This window comes from Muscardinus avellanarius, assembly GCF_963383645.1.
Source record: "Muscardinus avellanarius genome assembly, chromosome: 13".
In the NCBI taxonomy this organism is placed as follows: domain Eukaryota; kingdom Metazoa; phylum Chordata; class Mammalia; order Rodentia; family Gliridae; genus Muscardinus; species Muscardinus avellanarius.
The window spans coordinates 39,430,596-39,454,657 of NC_137799.1; the positions used below are offsets into that span (position 1 = coordinate 39,430,596).

General features: G+C 44.6%; 1 protein-coding gene across 1 annotated transcript in view; it reads right to left on the reverse strand.

Moving 5' to 3' along the window:
* Positions 1 to 5,474: 5,474 nt before the first annotated feature.
* Positions 5,475 to 24,062, reverse strand: part of RECK (reversion inducing cysteine rich protein with kazal motifs) — a gene marked incomplete at both ends in the record, with an annotated part of 84,423 nt that continues 65,835 nt past the window's right edge. The window contains 10 exons of the mRNA XM_080709521.1: positions 5,475 to 5,702; positions 6,584 to 6,739; positions 7,725 to 7,798; positions 10,757 to 10,967; positions 12,306 to 12,498; positions 13,487 to 13,667; positions 15,187 to 15,309; positions 15,688 to 15,876; positions 19,652 to 19,792; positions 22,114 to 22,250. Of these exons, the coding sequence (XP_080565647.1) occupies positions 5,475 to 5,702; positions 6,584 to 6,739; positions 7,725 to 7,798; positions 10,757 to 10,967; positions 12,306 to 12,498; positions 13,487 to 13,667; positions 15,187 to 15,309; positions 15,688 to 15,876; positions 19,652 to 19,792; positions 22,114 to 22,250 (1,633 nt within the window). The remainder of the gene's footprint in view (positions 5,703 to 6,583; positions 6,740 to 7,724; positions 7,799 to 10,756; positions 10,968 to 12,305; positions 12,499 to 13,486; positions 13,668 to 15,186; positions 15,310 to 15,687; positions 15,877 to 19,651; positions 19,793 to 22,113; positions 22,251 to 24,062) is intronic.

Below are 24,062 nucleotides of genomic sequence, written 5' to 3' on the forward strand. Positions count from 1 at the left end.
AGCAGTTCCATGTCTATCTCCTCTTTCTTATCGCGTGGTACTGGGGATTAAACCCAGAGTCATTCTACCTTCAAGCTACACCCACAGCCCGACTTTATTTCTTATTTGGAAACAGGGTCTGGCTAGGTCGATGAGAGTCTCACTACTTTCTGAGGCTGTCCTCGAACCTGTGATCCTCCTATCTCAGCTTCCCAAGAACTGGAATTACAGGTGTGCACTACCATGCCCCGGCTAGAGTCATAATTTTGATGTATAAAAAGGTAACTGTTTCTTTCTATATAGGAAACTTAAGATTTCTGCTGATGGAAAACTTAAAGGATCATGTTCAGAGAAACTCAGTTACATCTGCTTTGATTTCTTTGGGATAAATATTCAAGCAGCCCTGAACCTTTCCTGGCTCCTTGCCATGCTCCTCCAGACTTGGGTTCTTGGGCAGGAACAACTGTTTGGCTGAATCCTGGTTGCCCTCACACAGGCTTCTAGAAGGGAACAGAGGAAACGTCGTCCCTGGCCTGGCTGTCAGTTAGGTGCAGGATCCTTTATACTCCGACAGAGATTAAGCACACGCGGCACAGCCCCAAACTGTACCAACCGTCTACTGCGTCTCTCCTTACAAGGGGGGTCTTGGGCTCCATCCCAGATCATTTCCCCAGAATATGTTGCAGTCCATGACTCAGCCCCTTATGTCATTACGAATTCTTTGCCAAACTATGGTTTATAATGCAAAATATGCTCTAAGCCCTTGGGCTTTGCCTTCTGATCTGCAGAGGGTTCTTTTTGGGTGAAAATTTACTGTAATAGACAATATATTGAAGGCAACAGTGAATAGAAAAGTGAGGGAAAGAAAAAATTTGCTAGAAAATCTCATTTTATCCTGCTATGCTCTCTTTAATTAATTAATTTATTTATTGTTATGGTGCTGAGAATTGAACCCTAGGCATCCTACCTCCAAGCTACACCCTCAGATCTATTTTATTTTTTATTTAGAAACATGGCCTCATAAGTTACTGAAGCTGGCTTTCACACCTGTGATCCTCCTGTCTCAGCCTCCCAATACTGGAATTAGAGGTACGTGCCATCATCCCAGGTTTCTCTTTATTATTGTTGTTAGAAAATACATGGGATGAGCCAGGTATGGGGGCTCATGCCTGTAATCCCAGTACTTGGGAGGTTGAGACCTAGTGAGATCCTGTTTCAAAAACTAAAAACATAAAAATAAATAAATAAAAAGGGCCGGGGTAGCCAGGCATGGTAGCACACGCTTGTAATCCCAGTATTTAGGAGACTGAGACAGGAGGTTCACAGACAGCCTCAGCTACTTAGTGAGGCCCTTTGCAACTCAGTGAGACCCTGTTTCAAAATAAAGAATAAAAAATAGGGCTGGGGATGTAGGTCGGAGGTAGAGTGCCCCTGGGTTCCATCCCCAGTACCAAAAAAAAAAAAAAAAAAAAAAAAAAATGGGCTGAGGGCATAGCTCAGCTTGGAGGTAGAATGTCTTTAACTTCAATCCCAGTACCACAAAAGAAGAAATGGAAAAAATATATAGGAAAAACTTAGAAGAAAAAAAATATATATTACACACACACACACACACACACACACGACTTACTTCATTAGACACACGACCCATTTTATTCTGAGGACTTACTTCCTCACTTCCTCACAAGCAACCAGCCTGGGCTGCTGCACAGGAAGCGGTCTCACCATGACGAGCATGCTTGCTCGGGGCAGCTCCTACATTCGAGAAGGTGAGTTGGAACCGGAGCGACCATCTTCCCTTTCTTCCTGGGGCCAGAGCCAGTCAAGCCTGGGCAGAGGAAAGTTCCTGGAATAGTCTGGAGAAGCACAGACTGCTGTTCTGCCCGAGTCTCTAGTGCTCAGGCGTTGGTATGACTCAGGAGGGCAGAGGGCTGGACTCCGTTCTTATGTGGCAAGGGCTCAGAATTCTCGGGGAGCTGGAGACGCTGGGATGTGAGGCCTTGAAGAAGGGCGAGGAGAGGAAGATGGAGAGGAATTGAGGGGACAGCGAGGTCAGGAAGGACACTCAGCGGCCTCCTCGCATCACGGGCGGCACCAGGGACGCGTGTCTAGCCGGCGTTGCGCCTCCTGGTCCTTCCCTTGGCCTTGACCTGGCCTGCCATGTTTGTGTCTTCTGTTTGCTCCCTTCCTTCCTAAAACTGGCCCCAAGCTGACCCATGGAGCTACCACAACAGCTCCCTTGTCCTCAGTTTCCAGTTGGGTTCCCAACGGGGGCTGCAGGAGCAGAGTGCAGGGCGGGAGGAAAGCCTTCTCTGCAGCAGCGCTGTCCTGGCCTCAGCGTGTCGGTCCGGGCTCAGGGGAGCTTGCAGCCCTGTTAGAGCCCAGCGCGCTGCTGTCTCTTACGGTCTCAGTACACGTGCCTGTGCTTTTGTAAATAGTCCCTTTGTCCAACCTGCCCCAAATGAATCCTAATTTGGGAGGGCCTTCCATTTTCCTGTGGGGACCCCGGCCCACATAAGTGCTGGCATTTCCGTCTGTGTGGGATGGTTCTAGAAAACTGCTGGGAGTGGTGGCAAAAGGTTCCTTTTTCTCCTTGGACCTGTCTGCCCACACCCACCTCATCAGACTGGCCTGAGCTGAGCCTCTTGAGGCCATGCTTGGTGCCCACCGTCTTGGCTTTCTCCTGCACGGCTGGCTCCATCTCTGAGAAGCCTCCTGTGCCAGGGAAGGCGCAGACCTGGCCTACAGCTGCAGCTTTGCCCTGGCTCAGTCCGGACGTTAGGCTGATACTTCTGCTCTTGGGCCTGTTTCTATGTGCACAGGGCTCTGGCTCCAAGATTGCTGGGCTGGGGAAGGAATCTCTGTAGGAAAGATCCTCCTGATCCCTCTGCCTTCCTTCCCCTCATCTGGCACCGTGCACAACTGGCACCCAGGCCCTTCACAGCGGGGAAGGAGGCGGAGGGAGGACTCATGGAGCAGGGTCTCTGGGCCCTTTGAGAACCAGCACCCTCGGCGGGAGCCCAGGGCTGGAGAAGATGCAGTGCATCAAATGAAGGAAAGTAATGATTCATCCATGGATGGGTGTCAAGACTGTCAGCGTCCTTCAGTGGAGCTGAAACAGGCCAGGCTGCGCCCCGGGGTGGGACCAGTCCAGCGGGAAGCCTGGCCCTTAGCTCCTCTCAGTGTTTGCTCAGAAGAGCCGGGGAGCTCACGGGCACGGGGGAGGGCGGTACTGCCGAGCCGACGGACACAGTCCTGCACACACCCGGCTATCGCGCTGGTCAGAGCTGCCGGGAGGCCAAGGGCAGAGGCTTGGGTGAGGTATTCAAGCCCAGCACAGCGGATCTGCCTTACGCCTCACCTCCCAACACGTCAGCACTGCTGTCCTACGGAGGGGACACACACAGTTCGAGAAGGCCCTCGTGTCCTACTCGGGGGGCTCTTGCTTCCCACCCCTCTCCTCTGTTCAAGCTCTTCCTCCTGTGTAAAATACCTTTCCTCAAAGCCATCTGGCAGGGCCTCTTGATTCCTACCAGATGCGGCTCAAATCAAACCCTCTTTTAAGGAGAAGTCTCCCATCTTCCCTCATTAGACTTTATCTTCCCCTCTTTATGCCTCCCATGGCACATTGCCTGTAAAATTTGATTACCGACTTGAACATGCTTTATAAAGGCAAACCATAGCCAGCCTCAGCAACTCAATGGAACCCTCAGCAACTCAGTGAGACTTTGTTTGTTTTTGTTTTGGTGGTACTGGGGTTCCTGGAAGCCCTTCTACCTCTGGGCTACACTCCCAGACCTATTTATATTTTTATTTGGAAACAGGGTCTCTTAAGCCAGTGAGGCTGGCTTAAAACCTGCGCGATCCTCCTGTCTCCGCCTCCCAAGCGCGGGGATGACAAGCGTGCGCCACCACGCCCGGTATGAGATTTGTTTTGAAATAAAAAATAAATTGGTGTAGCTGAAAGGTAAAATGGGCCTGGAATAAAAAGAAAAACAAATTGAGACAGGGTCTCACTAAATTGCTGAGGCTGGCCTTGAATTTATGAACCTCCTGTCTCAGCCTCCCATGAGTCATCACGCCTGGCTCCTGGAAGTTTCATTTTGAGTATTTACATTGCTTGGATGTATACATGATTATATAAAAATTATTTTTATTAAAATAGAAAAGCTTTCTATTATATTGCATTGAAGACATTTATACAGAAATAAGCAATTGGAACAAACATTTCTACATTGGTATTGAGATATTTTGAAAGCTTTAAGTGCCCACTTTTTAAACAACATTTTGGTATAATAAGCATATCCCTATATATTTCAGAGGGTATATATAATACTGAAAAAATACTTCATGTAAAACCTAAGTTCAGGTGCATACAAACAAGAATTATTACATTGAATAGCTTATTTCAAACTGTGAAACACATTCAAAGTATCCGACTTCTTAGACAACATGCAAACATTGTAATACTGTCTGACATTTTTAAATATATAAACCAAAATTCTTTATAATTCTATATCAAAAAGGAGAGTCAGACAGAACATTTATCTACATTGTGCACATCACAAAAAGCAAATGTGTTTTCATGAACGGAAAGTACTGGGTTAACACACATGATTGTCATTTTACAAATATGGCTATTCACCTTCTTCATAATAAAATAGAAAAATCATGTATTATTTATACGAATTACTAAATATTTCACTTTTTGGCAATTTTATAAGTAGCAGCAATTGGTTTAAAGACTGATGTTTTAAAACTATAAATTTAACTCTATGAATACATAAGAATATATTTCTGGTTAATAAAAAATTGCATGATGTGAGATGCTTGGATGGGATGAAACTTCTCTTTCACAGAAGTAGCAGGCACAAATCAGTGACGTCGAAGGCTATCACTTATAACATGTAATTATATGGACAGCATTTGGTCAGCTTGCTTTTGCTTAGAACAGTAGATGAGGTCCTGAATTAAATTTCCGATGCTTACATGATTATTTCAAAGAAGCATTATCTTTACTGTCTAATGGCAGTGGCTCTTCAATGGACCCTCCAGCTTCTATATAGAGTAGGTAAGTATCTGTAAACAAAAACAAACACAAAGGCCACCTACCTACTTAGGAACTCCGGATGAAGTTCCTGTGAAATGAACACCACAGCAAAGTGAACTCTTCCTAAAACGTTAGCATCTTGTTTATCAGTGATTTGTTTTAGAATGGGGAACCCATCTATTGAGCAAAGTGTGAATCACGAGGCAGTGATCCACCAGGAAGAGGCATTCTCTTTCATTAGTATTTGGAAGAATGCATTTTATCATTTGTAAAAATAATACAAAACCCCTATTGATATTGGCAAGTTGCAAAAAAAAAAAAATACTGTGGGGTGAAAAGAGGTGACATGTGCTATTGCTTGGCCATTACTCAACCTCTGACCAGCAGTCTGCAGCCTTTCACAGGCAGGAAGATGGGTCCAGGGACTTTGCACCTTGGCGGGCAGTCAGTGACGTGTCCAGGGTGCGTGCGAGGCGAGGCCCAGGCTGAGGAGCAGCGGGAGGAGGCGGCAGAGGCGGGGAGGCCGGGCCCTGTCGCCGGCCGACGGCAGGCTGCTGGAGACCTGCACCTGGGAGATGATGAGGGCAGAGAGAGGGACGTGGGACGTCAGAGTGGGGCTGTCGGAGTTGATCAGGGACTCGATCTTCTCTGCTTCCTTATTGCAGGCCTCAATCTGAGAGGGGAAAATGAGATCCTTTCAATACAAAACCAGGAAAAGGGCAAGGGCAAGCCAGGTAAATTCTACGCACATCGGGAAAATAATGTGGCCTCAGAGGGCATTTACCTTCTCTTTGCCCTGCTTTTCTTAGCCAAAGTAACATTTTATTTTAATCTAAGTTTATTACATAAACATGAGCATTAATGAAAATCAGAACATGATCCATAATGCCACTGCCCTAATCAATCAACTGTTTTCATTTTTCCACAATATTGTTCCCTGCTTTTCCACGTTAGACATCATCTTTACATGGATAACTACGGGCATCGGGAATGCACTGGTTAAACACGAGGATGAAACAGACTTAATGAGTTCGCCCACTGCGGCCACTGTTCCCTGTCAGTGGTACCCTCACCACTCTGGTGCTAACACTTGGCCTACATGCATGAGGTTCCTCACCCTTCTAGACTGTGAGGAAGGAGACCTGGGGCCGGCAGCAGCAGCTCTGCTGGGCCCCTGCCGTGGAGCACAGCCTGCAGGGGCCTGGCGTCCCTTCCAGCTTGCCACCGTGCGACCTGTGCAGTCCTTCCTTTCTGGGCCTCAGCTGCCTCATTTGTACAATGGGTGCCTGGATCCAATGATTTCGTGGATCTCCTCCGTCTCTACACACTTGGAGTCCCTGTCCTTAACCTCTCTCTCCCGTCCCCTGGCTCCTCTACTTTGTGTAGTCAAACGTGCACTCAGTTGCCTGGAAGCTGCTAGCTTTTTAGAGATTGCCTGGGTTTCCCTCCCTGCTCTTCCAAACTTCTCCATTCCCTCACCCTTCCCCAGTCCTGGTTTATGCCGCTCTCCAGTGCAAGTGACGAGACGGCTTCGCGGCGCGCGCCGAGCCCCACCTGCAGAGCTTTTGGATAATGATCGACAGGAATGATCAGGATGACAATTTCCGACTCAATGCTGAAGTACCCAAACACGTCGCACTGTGGGACAGACACATGCATGCGGATTTTCTGAAGTATCTCCAGAATAGTTATTGGCTTCTTGTTTGTAATCTAGAAAGAGAAAAAATTTCTATTACCTGGGAAGAATCCCATTACTGCCCATGCTGTCTATACTTCAGCTGCTGGCTGAGGAGCTCTTTGAACAAGGAGCCCCTCGGTGCTAAGCCCCAACATGGTTCTGCTGGACCAAATCTGAAAGCTCGAGAGTCCATTACAAAGGGGTTTTGCTTGCCTGTGAGGCTCGTAGCCAAGAGAAACACTCACCAGAACTGCTTTGTTAAAAAGCGACTGTTCTGAGTTAGAGGCCCCAGGGACACAAAGTCTTTCCGTAAAGGCATTTTAACTAAAATGAGGAGACTTCTCTAGGCAGCGACAAGGGTTGGTTTCCACATCCCTGGAGCCCCGTCTCCACAGAAGGGAACCACAAGAAGCCATGGTGCAAGTCGGATATTGTGGCGTATGTTTGTAATCCCAGTCCTTAGGAGGCTGAGCCAGGAGGATCGCAGGTTCATGAACAGCCTCAGCTACTTAGTGAAGCCCTCTGCAACTCAGTGAGACCCTGTTTCCAAATAAAGAATAAAAACTAGGGCTGAGGGTATAGCTCAGAGGTAGAACGTCCCTGGGTTTCATCCCCAGTGTCACACACACACACAAAAAGTCATGGTGCACAAAAGAAAAAGGGTAAAATTACCCAGGGAAGGTGGTGGCTCTAGAGGGGACCCTTGGAGGACCAGTGGGGCTAGTGGACACCTACCAGTCTTGGCACTGGCTCTGCCTGCAGCCCCTTACTAAGTCCTCTGTGCTGGGAAGGGGAAAGGCCCAGATGGCTGGTGTGCACATCGGGCTGGGTGGGAAGGAGCACAGGCTGGGCTTAGCCAGCCCAGGTACTGACTAAGAGCTGTATAGTCCTGGGCAAGTCACTTTTCTAAGAATTAGTTTCTTCATCTATAAGTGGGGATAACATATTTTGTTCTCTGGATTCTTGGGAGACTTAGAAATAAAGTTTCAATACTACCTGATATATGAAGCAATTTACCTTAGCAATAGTGTCCAGTTTTTCTTTGTCGAATAGAACTCTTAACATCCCAGCACACAACGGGCAACAAGCACCTGTAACAGAAAGTACCATGTGTTCAAAAGTAAAGCACAGAGAAGCCCAGGTGCTGCCGCCGCAGCGGGCCTTCCTGACGATGGCTGTGGTCCCTGACCAACGTGGGGCCTTAGGATCTGTGTGTTTGCCAAAGCCCTTCCTCTACCCAGCGCCAGGACTGGGAGCACTGAGCACAGAGAGAGTGGTCCTTCAAGAGACACAGGGCCTGGGTCTGCCCTGCCTACAGGCTCACTGTGAGGCCCTGGACAAATGCTTTTGCTGGGCCTCTGACTGTAGTATAAGGGAGCTGGTGTTCTAGGGGTTCTGTGGATGTTTACTTCAAATTTATTTTTTCCCCTATCTCTGAGCTACAACTCTAGCTCTATTTAATTTAATTTTTTTGTGTGTGTGGTACTAGAGGTGGAACCCAGGGGCTTTTCTACCTCTGAGATATACTCTTAGACCTATTTTATACTTTATTTGGAAACAGAGTCTCACTAAGTTGCTGAGAGCCTCACTAAGTAGCTGAGGCTGGCTTTGAACCTGTGCAATCCTCCTGTCTCAGCCTCCCAAGCGCTGGAATTACAAGCGTGTGCCACCATGCCTGGCTTTATTTTAATTTTGAAACAGGGTCTTGCTAGGTTGATGAGAATCTCACTACTTGCTGAGGCTGTCCTTGAACTTGTGATCTTCCTGTCTCAGCCTCCAAAGTACTAGGATTACAGGTGTGTGCCACCATGCCCGGCTCAAATTTAATTTTGAATTATCTTAAACCATTTAAAAAATCATAGCAAGAGATGGCATAGTCATATGTAGTATGATGCTACTTGTAACACACCAGAGATGATGGGCCAGCCTATTGGCGCCCTGCCACATGGGCTCCCACTGCCCCCCTGCGCCTGCCTCACTGTGCCTGTTGCCCCCTGACAGCATGGGCTGCGCGGCGACACTCTCACCCGTGGGCTCCACTAGGAAGAAGGCTCACTGCTGTGTCCCCAGGACTGAGAGCAGCGTCCGGCTCAATGCACATTTGCTGACTTAATGGATGAAGAAATGTACTTAGTCAACTCCAGATTAACCTGTTCTGTGCAGACTTGGATACAATCTCTTCTGCCACTTCTGTCTGTTTGTTTGTTTGTTGCAGTATTGGGGTTTGAACCCAGGGACATTCTACCTCTGAGCTACAGCCGTAGCCCAGTTTTTTATTCTTTATTTTGAAACAGGGTCTATTGAGTTGTGGAGGGTCTCAATAAGTAGCTGAGGTTGGTTGCAAACCCGGATCCTCCTGTCCCAGCCTCCCAAGTACTAGGATCGCGAGCGCGTGCACCCCCACGCTGGCTTGCCACTTCTGTTTAACTGAAGGGCAGGAGAGTGTAAGGCTTAAAAACACAATGCTTCTCACAGTCTGCATAAAACAAGACTTTCTTGATTATATGAAATTAAACCAATTAAGATGCTGAGGTCAATCTAAGAAAACTCTCATCTTGTTCCAATGTTTGTGTACATCAAAACTGCTTTGATGTTCCTTTACTAATTACTAACTCATTGTTCACGAACTTTATATTTTTTAATTTTTTTGTAGATTGGGGATGGAACACAGGGGCATTCTATCTTTGAGCTACACCCCCAGCCCTAATTTTTATTCTTTATTTTGAAAAACAGGGTCTCATTAAGTTCAAAGGGCCTCACTAAGTAGCTGAGGCTGTCCATGAACCACGATCCTCCTGTCTTAGCCTCCCGAATGCTGGGATTACAATTGTGCGCTACCATGCTCGGCCATTCACTACTTTTATAAGTAAACACTAACCCTAATTTTATAATTAAATATTACTTTATCTGTTTATAGGTTTGTGTTTGGCATAAGATTTTACTTGAGAAAAGGTTGCCATATTATTTTCTTTTTCTGTTACTGGGGATTAAATCCAGAGACCCGCCAGGTGTGGTGGTGCACGCTTGTAATCCCCGCGCTTGGGAGGCTGAGACAGGAGGATCGCACAGGTTCGAAGCCAGCCTCAGCTACTTAGTGAGGCTCTCAGCAACTGAGTGAGACCCTGTTTTCAAATAAAATATAAAATAGGTCTGGGAGTATAGCCCAGAGGTAGAAAGCCTCTGGGTTCCACCTTCAGTACCACCACCAAAAAAAAAAAAAAAAAAAAAAAAAAAAATCCAGAGACCCTCTACTTCTAAGCTCTACCCCTAGACTTTTTTATTTTTTATTTTGAGACAGGGTCTTGCTAAGTAAGTTGCTGAGGCTGGCCTCTAACCTGTGATCCTCCAGTTTCGGCCTCCCAAGTACTGAAATTATAGGTGTGTGATACCACACCTGGTTGCTATACTGTTTTAAGATCAATGGACCAAGCCAGGTGTGGTGGTGCATGCTTGTAATCCCAGCACTTGGGAGGCTGAGACAGGAGGATCGCACAGGTTCGAAGTCAGCCTCAGCTACTGAGTGAGGCTCTCAGCAACTTAGTGAGACCCTGTTTCCAAATAAAGTATAAAATAGGTCTGGGAGTATAGCCTGGAGGTAGAAAGCCCCTGGGTTCCACCCTCAGTAAAAAAAAAAAAAAAAAATCACTGGACCAAGCCGAGCATGCTGGTGCAATCCTATAATCCCAGTATTTGGGAGGATGAGACAGAAAAATTGCAAGTTCAAGGCCAGTCTTGGCAACTTGGTGAGGCCCTATTTCAAACAGAAGTAAAAGGGGGTAGAAGCATAGCTTGGAGGTAGAATGGCCCTGGGCTCAATCTCGCGTACCAATAACCGCGGCAGCAAGCAGCAACAGAAATCACTGAACCAGATGATCTCTAAGGCAGTCCATTCCTTTCTAAGGTCAACCCAGTGTGGCTGTGTCCAATCAGCAGAGTCTCTTCAAAAGTTTCTGAAAAGTTTAAAGCAGTGAAATCCCTTCTAACGGCTCCCTGTGGGTGGACACGGTCCTCGCTCGCACCCCTGCCCACCCCAGTCGTCACCAGCCTACCAGGTGGGGTGATGGGCTTGCACCCGACTTGGGAGAGCGAGGGGCACTTCACGGCAGCACACTCGGCGACGGCGCTGTGCTCTGAGAGGACCCCGATGGCCTGGCAGGCTCCGTGGTAATCCACGGCCACGCGGGCCGAGTAGGCGGCACACACGCTGCTGTAGGTCTCGCTGTCGTGCCCACAGACGGGCTCTGCGGCTCTGCAGAAGGGCTGCGGGCAAAGAAATCGCACTTAGCGGGGACACCCATGGTGTGCCTGTCTCAGCCACGAGGACAGCCTGCTTTCAGGGAGGAAGAGACACAGGCATGAATCGTGGGGACCCAAGCTCTGGTGGTGGGCGGAGTCGGGAGTGGGGAGCGACGTGGCTGCCTTAAGATGAACTGAAAAGATTGCTGTCCTCAGTCTCTTTGACACTTGGTGCTCATTCCATATAAACTCATGTGAGATAGAAAATATCCCCTTCTCGTCATCTCCTCCCCTCCACGCGGAATTCTCTCAGTATCCCAGAAGGTCAGTTTGAAGAAAACAAGATCAGTCTTCATGCAGAGGCCTTATTGTTCCATGCCGGGCATGGCAGAAGGAGAGGGAGGACAGGGAAGATCAGACAGACAGGACCCATCAGGGTATGTATCAGAGAAACATATTAGGATATCTATCAGAGAAGAATAAATCATAGCTAGGAAGAAGGAACAAGCAGGAAGATTGAAAATTAAACATTAAGAGTAGATGCTTTTCAATGAAAATGCAACATGAGTTTTGAGAAAAAGCAAGCCTAGGCAGATAAGCTAAAAGGATTTTCTAACCATAAAGACCAGGGAAGGAGGAGCAATCATGTCAGGCATTACGGGTCTGTGGGCAGGGCACACTGGGCTCAAGATGAGAATCCCCCAGGAAAAACTGGCAAAGCCACAAAGGGCTTGTCCTTGGGGTTACTTATTTAACAGGAATGCAGAATCCATAGCCCAGTGACTGAGCGGTGAACTAATGTAACTTACACACTTTTAGAAATTTTCAATATATTTTTTAGTACCACAGTGGTGGGAATAGTGGGAAACTCTTCTTTCAGTTTTTATTTTTTTGTTCTGAAACAAGGTCTTGCTAGGATTCTGAGAGTCTCACGACTTGCTGAGGCTGTCCTTGAACTTGTAATCCTCCTGCCTCAGCCTCCCAAGTACTAGGATTACAGGTGTGTGCCACCATGCTGAGCCTGGCTTGGTTATTGTAACTCACGCTCCTCCTGCTTTGTTTTCTGGTGGGGCCACAGAACTATGGCAAGTGAGCATGATGCTGGCCATGCCAGGTGTGAACTTGGTGTTCCTTCCCAGGTGAGGGCTGCAAGAAGCCACCCACTGGGCTTGCTTGTATACCAGCCAGGCCTCTTCTAGAGTTAGAAGAAAGAGCTGGTCCTCTTTTTCACTGGAAGACTGAGTTCTCTAGGATTGACAGGATTCATATAAGCCCTCAGGTGATCTATTGCTGACTTATGTGTCAAAGGTCATAAACCCATTTATGCCCAGAGCAATTAGGTTTGTCAGCCAAACAATGTACCTGGCATGGGCCTCGGTAAGACAGGCTTTTTCCTCTTTGGTATAAAATGCAGAGATTGTTGTGTTCCATGTGGTCTGTATCACAAACAGGATCTTGAACCTGGTCACAGGAGAGCTGTCTTGGAATACACTCATGTTGGTTACATCCAAATTTATCAAAAGTTGTCAAGCAGACCTGAGGTTTGTGTATGCATCTGAAATGCAAGAACGCAGTACATGAGCTGGACATAAGGAGGGGCTACGGTGGGGCCAGCACCGAGGAGGAAGCAAGAGACAACTGGAAATAGTCCTGTTGCCGAGGAGCTTAAGCAAAGTAGGAGTCAATCATGCAGGAAGTAGGTAGCTGGTGACACCAATCTACTCAAGGGAATGAGTCACTGAGTGAGAGCCTGGGGAAAGCACTGGGGAGGGGCATTCTGACTGGAGCATATTTGTCTTTAAGCAGAGCAGGTCAGGCTGAGGAAGCAGCCCCCAACACAGTGGTGATGCTCATGGATGTGGTGCTGGGAGAATGCCAGGTGCCCCAAGGGGTGGAGCCATGGATGGATGCATGGGATAGAAGTGCTATGACATACTGGGCGTGGTGGCGCACGCTTATAATCCCAGCATTCGGGAGGCTGACTGGAGAATCGCGGTTTGTGGACAGCCTCAGCTAGTAAGGCTCTTTGCAACTCAGTGAGACTCTGTTTCAAATAAAGAATAAAAAATAGGGCTGGGGGTGTCACTTGGAGGTAGAATGCCCCTGGGTTAAATCCCCAGTACTGCAAAAAAAAAAAAAAAAGTGCTATGACATGAGGCCAACAGTGAGTGGGGTCTGAGGCTGGAGGCCTTGCAGTCAGTAACAAATAAAACATTTTCATGTAATTGAAAAGGCTGACTCTGTCCTAAAACATTCAAGTTTCTGCACCTGCAAGACTGAGTTAGTTGCAACCATGCTGGTTAGTTGTAACCATGGTCAGAGAGCCACCAAAGCTAAGCATTAAGATAGACCAGCCAGACAGCCATCTCATTTACTTTTCTTCTGGACTATACACCTAGACCAGGGTGGACATATGGCCAAAGACCACTTCTTAATTCACCTTTGTATTTTCACTGCCTGGTACATGGTACATGGTACAAAAACCACTCCATAAGTGGTTTTTGATTGGAAAGAAAGAAAGAAAGCAGCAAGCAAGCAGCCACTGGACTTGCCTTTGGTTTTTGGAGCAGGGGTTAGGATTACATGGATCCTTTGAGATGCACGATCCAAATTCAAACTGATGGTCTTGGAGACCCACACAGCGAGCGATGCAGGCACTGGGGTAAGTGCGTCCATTCTGCCCACACACGGGGACAAACTGATCTGCACAGTTACAGGGAAGCCCTGAAGGGAGGAAATGGTCTCAGAAATATGTGTGCGTATGCTCCTCTCCTCCTACGTCCTCATGAAGACAAGCTATTAACAATCACGCGGAGGTCTCATATTAAAACAGAAATGAAATTACATCAGGAAAACAAACAAACAACAAAATGAAACAAAACTTCCCTGCAATCTCGGGCAGGTTTTTAGAGGCAGAGAGGCTCTGAAAAGCCATTAGTCTATAAGATGGCTTTCTTTAGGCCTTTTACTGAGAGTCAATCGAGGGCAGCAGACCTTGATTCTAGGCACAGGCAAACAAGGCCACAGGAAGGAAAAGCAAAGCATGCTTCTCCTGATCTGGCATATAAAATTTGAAATTTGGAAGTAGGATGTTTGAAGTCTGAGTTGGGCATTTCTTGAATGTTAAAGGGCAACATCAAAAATAAGATGAAGCCAGGGCTGCCAGCTCCCTCTGTAGGTGCCCTCGACTCCCTGGGAAGGGGAAGGACAAGAAGGTAACTTGGGAAATTATTATAGTTTTGATACTTATCAAATTTTATGAATGCCTCTCTCTGAGTCATGTTTAGACTGAAACAATGAGTCACAAGAAATGTGGTACAATTTGGGGCCAGTAGAATTAATTCCCTTGGAGTCTGCTAGCTAAACAGTCATTGGCTTAGTTTATCCCAGCACAGTAGGGGCCACACATTACAAGGGAGGATGAATCTTGTTAGCTATAAAGTTAATTTTTTAAAAAACATTTAGATGTCTAAATAAATAAATAAATTAGTAAGTAAATAAAGACATAACAGTCTTCCTTGGAAATCTTTAGCTCTTCCTTCATCTCTCTGTCCCTCCATGGTTTCTATGAGCAGAATGAATCTCCTCACGAGAACACAGCAGACGAAGGATAATAAAGAGGGTGGTGACGATGAGGCAGGGGAGGCCGGACTCACTGGGGTGAGTTGGTCCTCCTTCTACTTCCCTGTCCGTCTGCTGCTCACTTCTTAGTTCTGGTTTCCTCTTTGTTTCTGACAGGCTGGAGGCACAAGGTTGGTATATCCTATTCTGTTCTCCTCCCCAACCCCACGCCTCTCCATACGTAATCTTAACTCCAGGGAAAGTAGTAATATGTTGAGATGTTACTGTCTGTGGGAACCTAAATGAATCTGTTGACTAAGGTAGATTGAGAAAAGAATGTGGTGAGAAATAACTTAGAAAATACATGCACATGTAGACTCATGATAAATAGGGTATTTCAGCAGGTAAGAAAATGACACATCCCAGCCATTGGCCCTGTCCTTTTTGACCCATGGAATCCAAGAATCTTAGTGTTGGAAGAATCTTGAGAAACCATTTAGTTTAATGTCTTTATTTCATAAAGGATGAACCTGAGACCCAGAGAGGGAAAGTATCTTCCCTCAGGTTTTGTACTGATTTTACTGTTTTGCAGTTAAACCAAGATCAGAGAGGCTATGTCGAAGGAAAAATGGGTAAAAAGAATGATGGCCCCCAAGGACAGCCTCTGGGCACCCACAGTCACCTGTAAAGGTGCGACGGTCATCTTCTGAACTGTCCTCACTGAGGCAGAGGCGGGTGGAACACACCAAATTGCCAGCAAAGCAAGAACAGACATTGCAGTCGATATTAAAGGATGTTCCATGACCTGAGAGAAAGAAAACATTGATCCATATTAAGTGTCAAGAAATAAGGCATAAGCCAGTGTGGTAGCACACCTATAATCCCAGTACCTGGGGAGTGAAGATCCACAGTACCTGTGCTGGAGATCAAACCTGGGGACTCCTACATGCTAGGGAGGTGCTCTACCACTGAGCTACATCCTCAGCCCCATTAGCGCTTTCTGGAAGGGGCTTCTAAGAGGCTTCCTTAGATGCCCAGTGCTCTGTACAGTTGAACAAATATTGCTCTGGAATATCAGATAGGTGGACCTTATTCTTTGGTGAGAATCCATCCATGTTTTTCTTACAAATCAAAGATAATTAATCTCTTATTAAAAAAAAAACAAATATAATTTAAGACTCACTTTTTCTTTTTCCTCCAACAATACAAGACTTCTGTAGGTCTATACAATGCATCTCCACACAGTTTTCTAAGAGTCCACTTTGTCCACATGAACAGATTTTATAACAACCAACTTCTTCCGCAGAGGATGGCACCTGGATTAGTGTCCCTTGACGAACAATAAAATCAGAAACTTCTCCCAGTTTGCAGCCTGCATTTAAAAAAAAAAAAGCTAATGTTATTGTTCTATGACATAAGACATATATGATAACAGTCTTATAGGTTCTAAAAATTGTGTTTATGTGTGTGTTACTAGGGATTGAGCCCCAGGGCATTCTACTTTTGAAATATACCCCAAGCCCCCTCCCCCTCCCTCTCCCTCTCTCCCTCTCACCTACCTCTCTCTTTCTTTCTGTGGTACTAGGGATGGAACCCAGGGGCATTCTCCAAGCTACACCCCCAGCCCTGATTTTTATTCTTTATTTTGAAACAAGGTCTCACTGAGTTGCAAAGGGCCTCACTAAGTAGTAGAGGTTGTCCACGAGCCACTATCTCGTTTCCTCCCAAATGCTGGGATTACAAGCATGCGCCACCATGCCCGGCTCTTTTTTTTTAATGTGTGTAGTACTAAAGATTGAACCCAGGGGCATTCTACCTCTGAGCTATACCCCCACATTATTTTTTATTCTTTATTTTGAAGTAGGGTCTCACTAAGTTGCAGAGGGCCTTACTAAGTTGCTGAAGCTGTCTGAGAACCTGTGATCCTGTCTCAGCCTTCCAAGTACTGGAATTACAAAGTGAGAGCCACCATGCCGGGCTGATTTATAGCTATTTGAGATTAGGTAGAGCTGGGCTTGGTGGTGCACACTTGTAATCCCAGTACTTGGGAGGCTGAGACAGGAGGGTTCGCAGCCAGCCTCAGAGATTAGGTAGGACTGGGGCTGTATCTCAGTGGTAGAGCACTTGCCTATCTCATGCTGGGCCCCAGGTTCAATTCCGAGCACAGTAAAAATACACACACACACACACACACACACACACACACACACTTATATAACAGAGCTTTCACCAAATTAAGGAATTGCTTGGATCACTGGCCAAAAACATATGTCTGTTCTCTTAAATGATAATTCCATGTTCTGAGGGATGGTAATACCAATGTTACCTATAGTTCAATACAAAAATAATACAAGGTATATAGCTTTTTCTTTGGGCTAGTCAAAGACATTTTAAGATAAAAATTTTTTCTTTGGTGCTGGGGTTGAACCTAGGGACCTTAAGCACGCTAAGCACACATTCTACCACTGAGCTATACTCCTAGCCAAAAATAAAAATATTTTTTAAATGGAGTATGGAAATTGATAATATTTTTAGAGTAATTCTGGTTGGAAACATTTTTAGTGGTGCAATACAAACATACCCTTAAATTTTTAAAAAACGGAATGTTTCCGTAGCCTTAAGGAAAACCTACTTTCCATCTTCTGCATTTCTATCTTATTATAAGATGAGCCTTCCGAGTTTAACAGAATAAAATTCTGAATTAAATTCCATATTTAAATAATATGAAATACAGAGGTCACTATTTAAACAACCATGTCCTATTTTTGTGCCCCCCCCCAAATTGACCAAATTATAATATAAAGAGAAATGGACAGTGATACTACTTTGAAATGTAAATATTTATAATTTTAACAAGATTTATATGACTCAATGGCTGGTATATTATGGCATTACACAAATATAGATGATTCTTTGCGACATCATTATTTAATCTTTTGCTTTTTATTTTAAAGATATTTTATTTTACTTTTGGAACCGGGGATTGAGCCCAGCATTCTACCTCTGAGCTACACCTCCAGACCTATTTCTTTTTTTTTCTTAAGGGTTGGGGATGGAACTGGGGACATTTGACTTCCGAGCTCTACCCTCTGCCCTATTTTTAATTCTTTATTTTGAAACAGGGTCTCACTAAGTTAAGGAGGGCCTCACTAAGTAGCTGAGGCTGTCTGCGAATTGTGATCCTTTGGTTTCAGCCTCCTGAATGCTGGGATTACAAGTGTGCGCCACCACACCCGGCCTCCAAACCTATTTTTTATTTTTATCTTTAAATAGGTCTCACTAAGTTGTAGAGGGCCTCACTATGTTCCTGAGGCTGTTGAGAACCTGTAATCCTATCTCAGCTCCCAAGCACTGGGATTACAAGCAAGTGCCACCATGCTTTAATGGTATTTTAAAATGTTGATTCCAATATAATATACATTTTCAATTGGAAAGTATATAAAAAGAAAAATATTGCCACAGCTATATTCTATAGGGATTGACAGAGAGATAAGGACTATCAAAATTTTTGGCCGAGACAGGACAATCGTGGTTTAAGGCCAGCCTCAGCAACTTAGTGAGACTCTGTTTCAAAATAAAAAAATAAGAAGGGCAAGGAATGTAGCTCAGTGGTAGAATGTTTGCATTCAATTTCCACTAAAACACACACACACACACACACACACACACACACACACACACACACTTATTAAAATGCTCTGAAATAAAACATTTCAGCACATGTATTTTAATACAAGGTTAATCTTATTTATTTATTTATTTATTTTTGCGAGTATGTGGTTGGAACCCAGAGGCATTCGACCTTCGAGCTACAACCCCTGCTCTATTTTTTATTCTTTATTTTGAAACAGGGTCTCACTAAGTTGTGGAGGGCCTCACTAAGCAGCTGAGGCTATTCGCGAACCGCGATCCTCTGGTCTCAGCCTCCCGAATGCTGGGATTACAAGCGTGCACCACCACGCCTGGCCAAGGTTAATCTTTATGACAATAATTATATATCTTTTTCTTTTTTCTCTTTTGGTACTGGGGATTGAACCAACATGCATTCTACCTTTTTTTTTTTTTTCTCTCGGTACTAGGGATGGAACCCAGGGGCATTCTACCTCCAAGCGACACCCCAGCTCTATTTTTTATTCCTTATTTTGAAACAGGGTCTCATTGAGTTGCAAAGGGCCTAAGTAGCTGAGGCCGTCCATGAACTGCGATCTTCCTGTCTCAGCCTCCCGAATGCTGGGATTACAAGTGTAATTGCGCTGGCATTCTACCTCTTGAGCTACACCTCCAGCCCTTGCTGGAGAAAGTCTCATTAAGTTACTGAGGCTGCTTCAAACCTATGATCCTCCTGTTTCAGCCTCCCAAGTACTGGGATTATAGGTATGTACCACCACTCCCAGCTTATCCAGCTTATTGAATATGACATTTCTCCACATGCTAAAGGAAGGAAAAACAAACAATATATAGTACATTTGTCAAATATTACAATATGAATGAGAAAGCACAAAAAGCTGACTCAAGTTTCTCTCCTCTTTTGTTGTCAAGTTTTGGAGTGGTACTTTTAGTTTACAATCTAAATGACAATTGAAAGTTACATGTGTTATTTATTTATTTATTTATTTATTTATTTACTTATTTATTTTTTTGTGGTACTGGGGAAGGAACCCAGGGGCATTCTTCTTCAGGCTACATTCCCAGACCTATTTTTATATTTTCTTGGAAAACTATTTTGTACTACCATGCCTGGCTTTCTCTTTTTTTAAATTTATATCCATAATACATGCTTATCGGGAAAACTGTAAACATTATGGAAAAACAATGTAAAAGCCAGGTGTGGTGGCACATGCTTGTAAGCCCAGCACTTGGGAGGCTGAAACAGGAGGATCGTGCCAGCCTCAGCTACTTAGTGAGGCTCTCAGTAACTTAGACCCTGTTTCCAAATAAAAAATATAAAATAGGTCTGGGAGTGTAGCCCAGAGGTAGAAAAGCCCCTAGGTTCCACCCCCAGTACCACAAAAAAAAAAAAAGAAGAAAAAGAAAAAGAAAAAAGTAAAACAATGTAAAAAATTAAGTCCCTTGTAACCTCACTCCAAAGACAACCTTGATACAGAAACACCAGCAGCACCCCACATCCACACCTACATACCTCTTACCTTGAACACAAGAGTAAGGAAGGCAGGGATCTCCAGATGGACACCCTTTTCTGTTCACTTCACAGAGCTCACTGGCCGGGCAAGGATTTGGGTTACAGGGATGAGTCACTTCTTCTACAATGCTATCTAAAGTACTTGGCCCTGAAAAACCCAAAACAGATCAATTTAAGTAAACTGAAAAAGCAACAAAAGAATAACAAAATCATAACTAATTATGGATGGTCTGAATGGAGAACTCATGGGCATAAAGCAAGGCCTGATTCTAATAAGCTATTAAAACACTAAGATTCCTCATCATTCATGAATTTAGCATAAAGATTCATTCATCCATTCGCTGGGTGCTTATCATATGCCAGGTAAGATTCTGGGCACTAGAGATGGGGTGATGAACAAAGCAGACACGTCTCTAAATAAAACGAGTTTATATCTGGTAGAAAAAATATACTTTATTTATTTTTGTGGTGCTAGGGATGGACCCCAGGGCCTCACGCCTGTTAGGCAAGCACTCTACCACAGAACTATATCCCCCAGCCAGACAGTAAGTATATACTCTGTCTGTATATGTAATAAAAGATAAATTCAGATAATTATAAGTAGTAAGTAGTTCTAGGGGATGGAAAGTGGCAGGTATAATTTTGGATAGGGTGGATGAATGGGTGCTTAGGTTTAAGAGGAATAATTTGGCATGTTTTATCATAAATGTTAATCTACAGCCAGGTGTGGTGGCGCACGCTTGTAATCCCCACGCTTGGGAGGCAGAGACAGGAGGAATGCGCAGGTTCGAAGCCAGCCGTGCTGGCCTAAGAGACCCTGTTTCCAAATAAAATATAAAATAGGTCTAGGAGTGTAGCCTGCAGGTAGAAGGGTTTCCAGGAACCTCAGTACTACCAATAAAACAAAATGTTAATCTACTATGGTAATATGAATCCCATAGTATGATTATAGTTAACTTCCAAAATCATGACCAAGGAAACTCTCACTTTACATGAATCACAGCTGAGCTTGGTATCAAGATCCAGTCTCTCAACCCTGTCTTTGGGGTGTTGACATGGGTTTCAGCTTTAAACAGGCAGAATTGGGTTAGAGAGTAAAAGTTCTAATAATTAAACAGTCTTGGTCAAGTTGGGCATGGTGGCACACATCTGTAATCCCAATTCTTGGAAAGTTGAGACAAGAGGATTTTAGATTCAAGGACAGCCTCAGCAACTTAGTGAAACTCTCTTTCAAAAAAAAAAAAAAAAGGCTGGAGCTATTGGTTATAGGTAGAATACCTCTGGGTTCAATCCCTAGTACCACCCCCCTCAAAAAAAGGAAAGGACAGAAAAGGGAGATAGAAAGAAAGAAAGAAATTAAAAAAGAAAGAAAGAAAATTTGCTCTCCTCTTCTTGGAACTAGAATTGGTGGCTAGAAGTCCAGTAGCCATGTGGTGATAATAAAGTGCATGCAGTGACCTTCATGACTGAGGTCATGTGCTACGGATACCGAGAAAGAAAAAAGGGGCCTGGATTCTACATGCTGGAGCCACCAAATGTCCTGTACTATTTGTTTCCAGGCTTTCTTCTAATTCTACCTCTGGTTCCAACTTCGCAGTCCCTGTTTCCAGCCAGCCTGCAGCACAAACGCCCCCTGGCGGCAGCCCAACCACGTCCCTCATCCTAACTGCTGAGGGTGGAGGGGGTCTGCTGCCACGCTCACTCTAGATCCCTCAATGAGATACCAACTTGCTCTTGTGGTTCTTGGCAGGAGTGTTTGGCAGAGACAAGCTGAAGCAGAGTCAGATGAGCTCCATTTCTGTACCAACCCAGACTACCATTCTTTGCTCTTTAGTGGGTGGGTATGTCCAAGCCATGCCTGGCTCAGGGCACTGGTATTCTGAGGACAAGAAGCTGAATATTCTTTGGGGGAAATGTACACTTTCCTAATTAAAAAAAAATTTTTTTTTGCAGTACTTGGTATGGGACCCAGGCGCATTCTACCCCCAAGCTACACCCTCAGCCCTATTTTTTGGTCTCTATTTTGAAACAGGGTTTTACTGAGTTGCAAAGGGCCTCACTAAGTAGCTGAGGCTGGCCCTGAACCCAGATGCTTCTGTCTCAGCCACTGGAATGCTGGGATTACAAGCATGCGCCACCACTCCTGGCTTGAAAAGTATACTTTCTGGTCACATCACAGGAAGAAGACAGCAATAATATCAGAGAATGCTGGCCCCTGATTTGCTGCTTAGAATTCCTGATTGATAACAGCCTTCCTCAGACTGATCTAATAATGTCTATTCATAAATCTTAAAATGACAAAGCTTTCCTGGGCCAAAAAGGCCAAGGAAATAAGATAAAAGAATCTGTGATTGAGACAGTATTACTGAACCACATGTTCTCAACAGAAAAATGTTCATCTAAAACAGCAAGGACAGAGCTCATGAGAGAAGTATTTGAAATCTAAAATCAAATAAAAACAGCATTTACTGAGGTATGTTTCCAAAGGTATACAATTCTCCAAGTCATCTGTAGGTGACAGAAGCTCACAAATACTTTCAGCTGTGTGGTCTTCAGGGAATCTGTTCTGGTCTCCACATTTCTTGAGAATCTCCACACAATCTGATCTTGAAAAAAAAAAATGTACTCAAGGTTTAGTAATTCAAGGTTTAGTAATTCAAGGTTTGAAGAAGTGGTCAGTCCAGACTCACAGAGATCTACGTTTAGTCTAATGCCCCCTTTTTTTGGCTATACTGGTCACAAAGGTTAAAGGTTAAGGAATGTAGTTTGTTGGTCTTGACAGAATGTGGCAATTATACTATTAACTAACCTCATGTTGTCTGGTCAAAATCACTTCAGTTTCTAAAGCTTTCCAGAAAGTAAGTTTTCATTACTTAACAATGTTTCACAATTGGTTGGGAGTCATAGTGAACTTTCAACTGAATAGGAAATATATACAGAGCATCCCTAATTTTTTGTTATCTGAGATCAAAGGTCTTACCCAAATTCTGTGTGTGTGTGTGTGTGTGTGTGTGTGTGTGTGTGTGTGTGTGTATGTGTTGCTGGGGATTGAACCGAGTGATGTTCTACTTCCGAGCTGTACCCCAAGCCCTATTTTATTTTTTATTTGGAAACGGTGTTAGTTGAAGTAAGCATCACTGAGTTGCTGAGGCTGTCTTTTAACTGCGATCCTCCTGTCTCAGCCTTCCAAGTATTGGGATTATAGGCCTTCACCACCATGCCCAGCTGCCCCGCTCAAATTCTATACTTAACTTACTGTCCCTACCATCAGTATGGGTTTTCACCATCTTTAGAAGGAAATGAAATTAGACAGTGTGATCTGACCTTTGCAAAATCCTATCTCTTTACTTTCAGGACATTATGCTTGCTCATTTGATTGCCTCCTTTCTCCTTCCCTTCCCCCCTTTCTTTTATAGTTATTGACCCTAAGGTGTTTAGCTTATAATAACTTGAAAGTCTACTACTTTAAAATTTTCTGAGTCTTGCTGGGCATGGTGGCACACCCTTATAATCCCAGCATTCGGGAGGCTGAGACAGGAGGATCTTGGTTTGCAGCCAGCCTCAGCTACTTAGTGAGGCCTTTTGCAACTCAGTGAGACCCTGTTTCAAAATAAAGAATAAAAATAAAAACTAGGGCTGTGAGTGTAGCTTGGAGGTAGAATGCCCCTGGGTTCCATCCCTAGTACTATACACACACAAAATTTTTTTTTTCTGAGTCTTGAATAAGGATTTGACTCTTAAAGATTTTTTGTGCTGACAGGCTACATATTTCTCACTTGTTTCCTTTTACTTATCGCCCAGTAGCTGGACCTTGGTATCTCTGCCCCTCAGGTCACCCCAAAGTCACACCAGAAAGTAGACCTAAAGCCAGATGAGGCAGAGCATGCCTGGAATTCTGGGCTAAAATAGGAGGAACACATGTTTACGGATAGCCTCAGTAGTTTAGCGAGGCCCTCTGAAAATTAGTGAGGCCCCGTTTCAAAATACAAAATAAAACAGAGCTGGGAGTGTGGAGGTGTAGCTCAGAAGCAGAATGCCAGTTAATGAATCCCCAGTACCACACACATATGTGTATACACACACACACACACACACACACACACACACACACACACACACACAATATCTGGACTCTGTTTAAGGTTGAAATAATCTGGCACTGAGTAACCCCCAACAATTTAGAAATGAAATATTAATTTGGTTTTGGAAAAAATTGCTTTATTTTGGCATTGGGGATTGAAGCTAGGGGCAGTCACCTCTGAATTACACGTGGGAGGCTGAGCTGGTCCCATTAGCTCTTTCACTAATCAAAGGCTTAGGAGACACCTACTGAATGTCAGGATTATGGTACTACCTGAAGGGGAGAAAAAGAGGAGAGAAGATAAAAGAAAAGTGGCACAAAAAAGACTAAGGTCCTT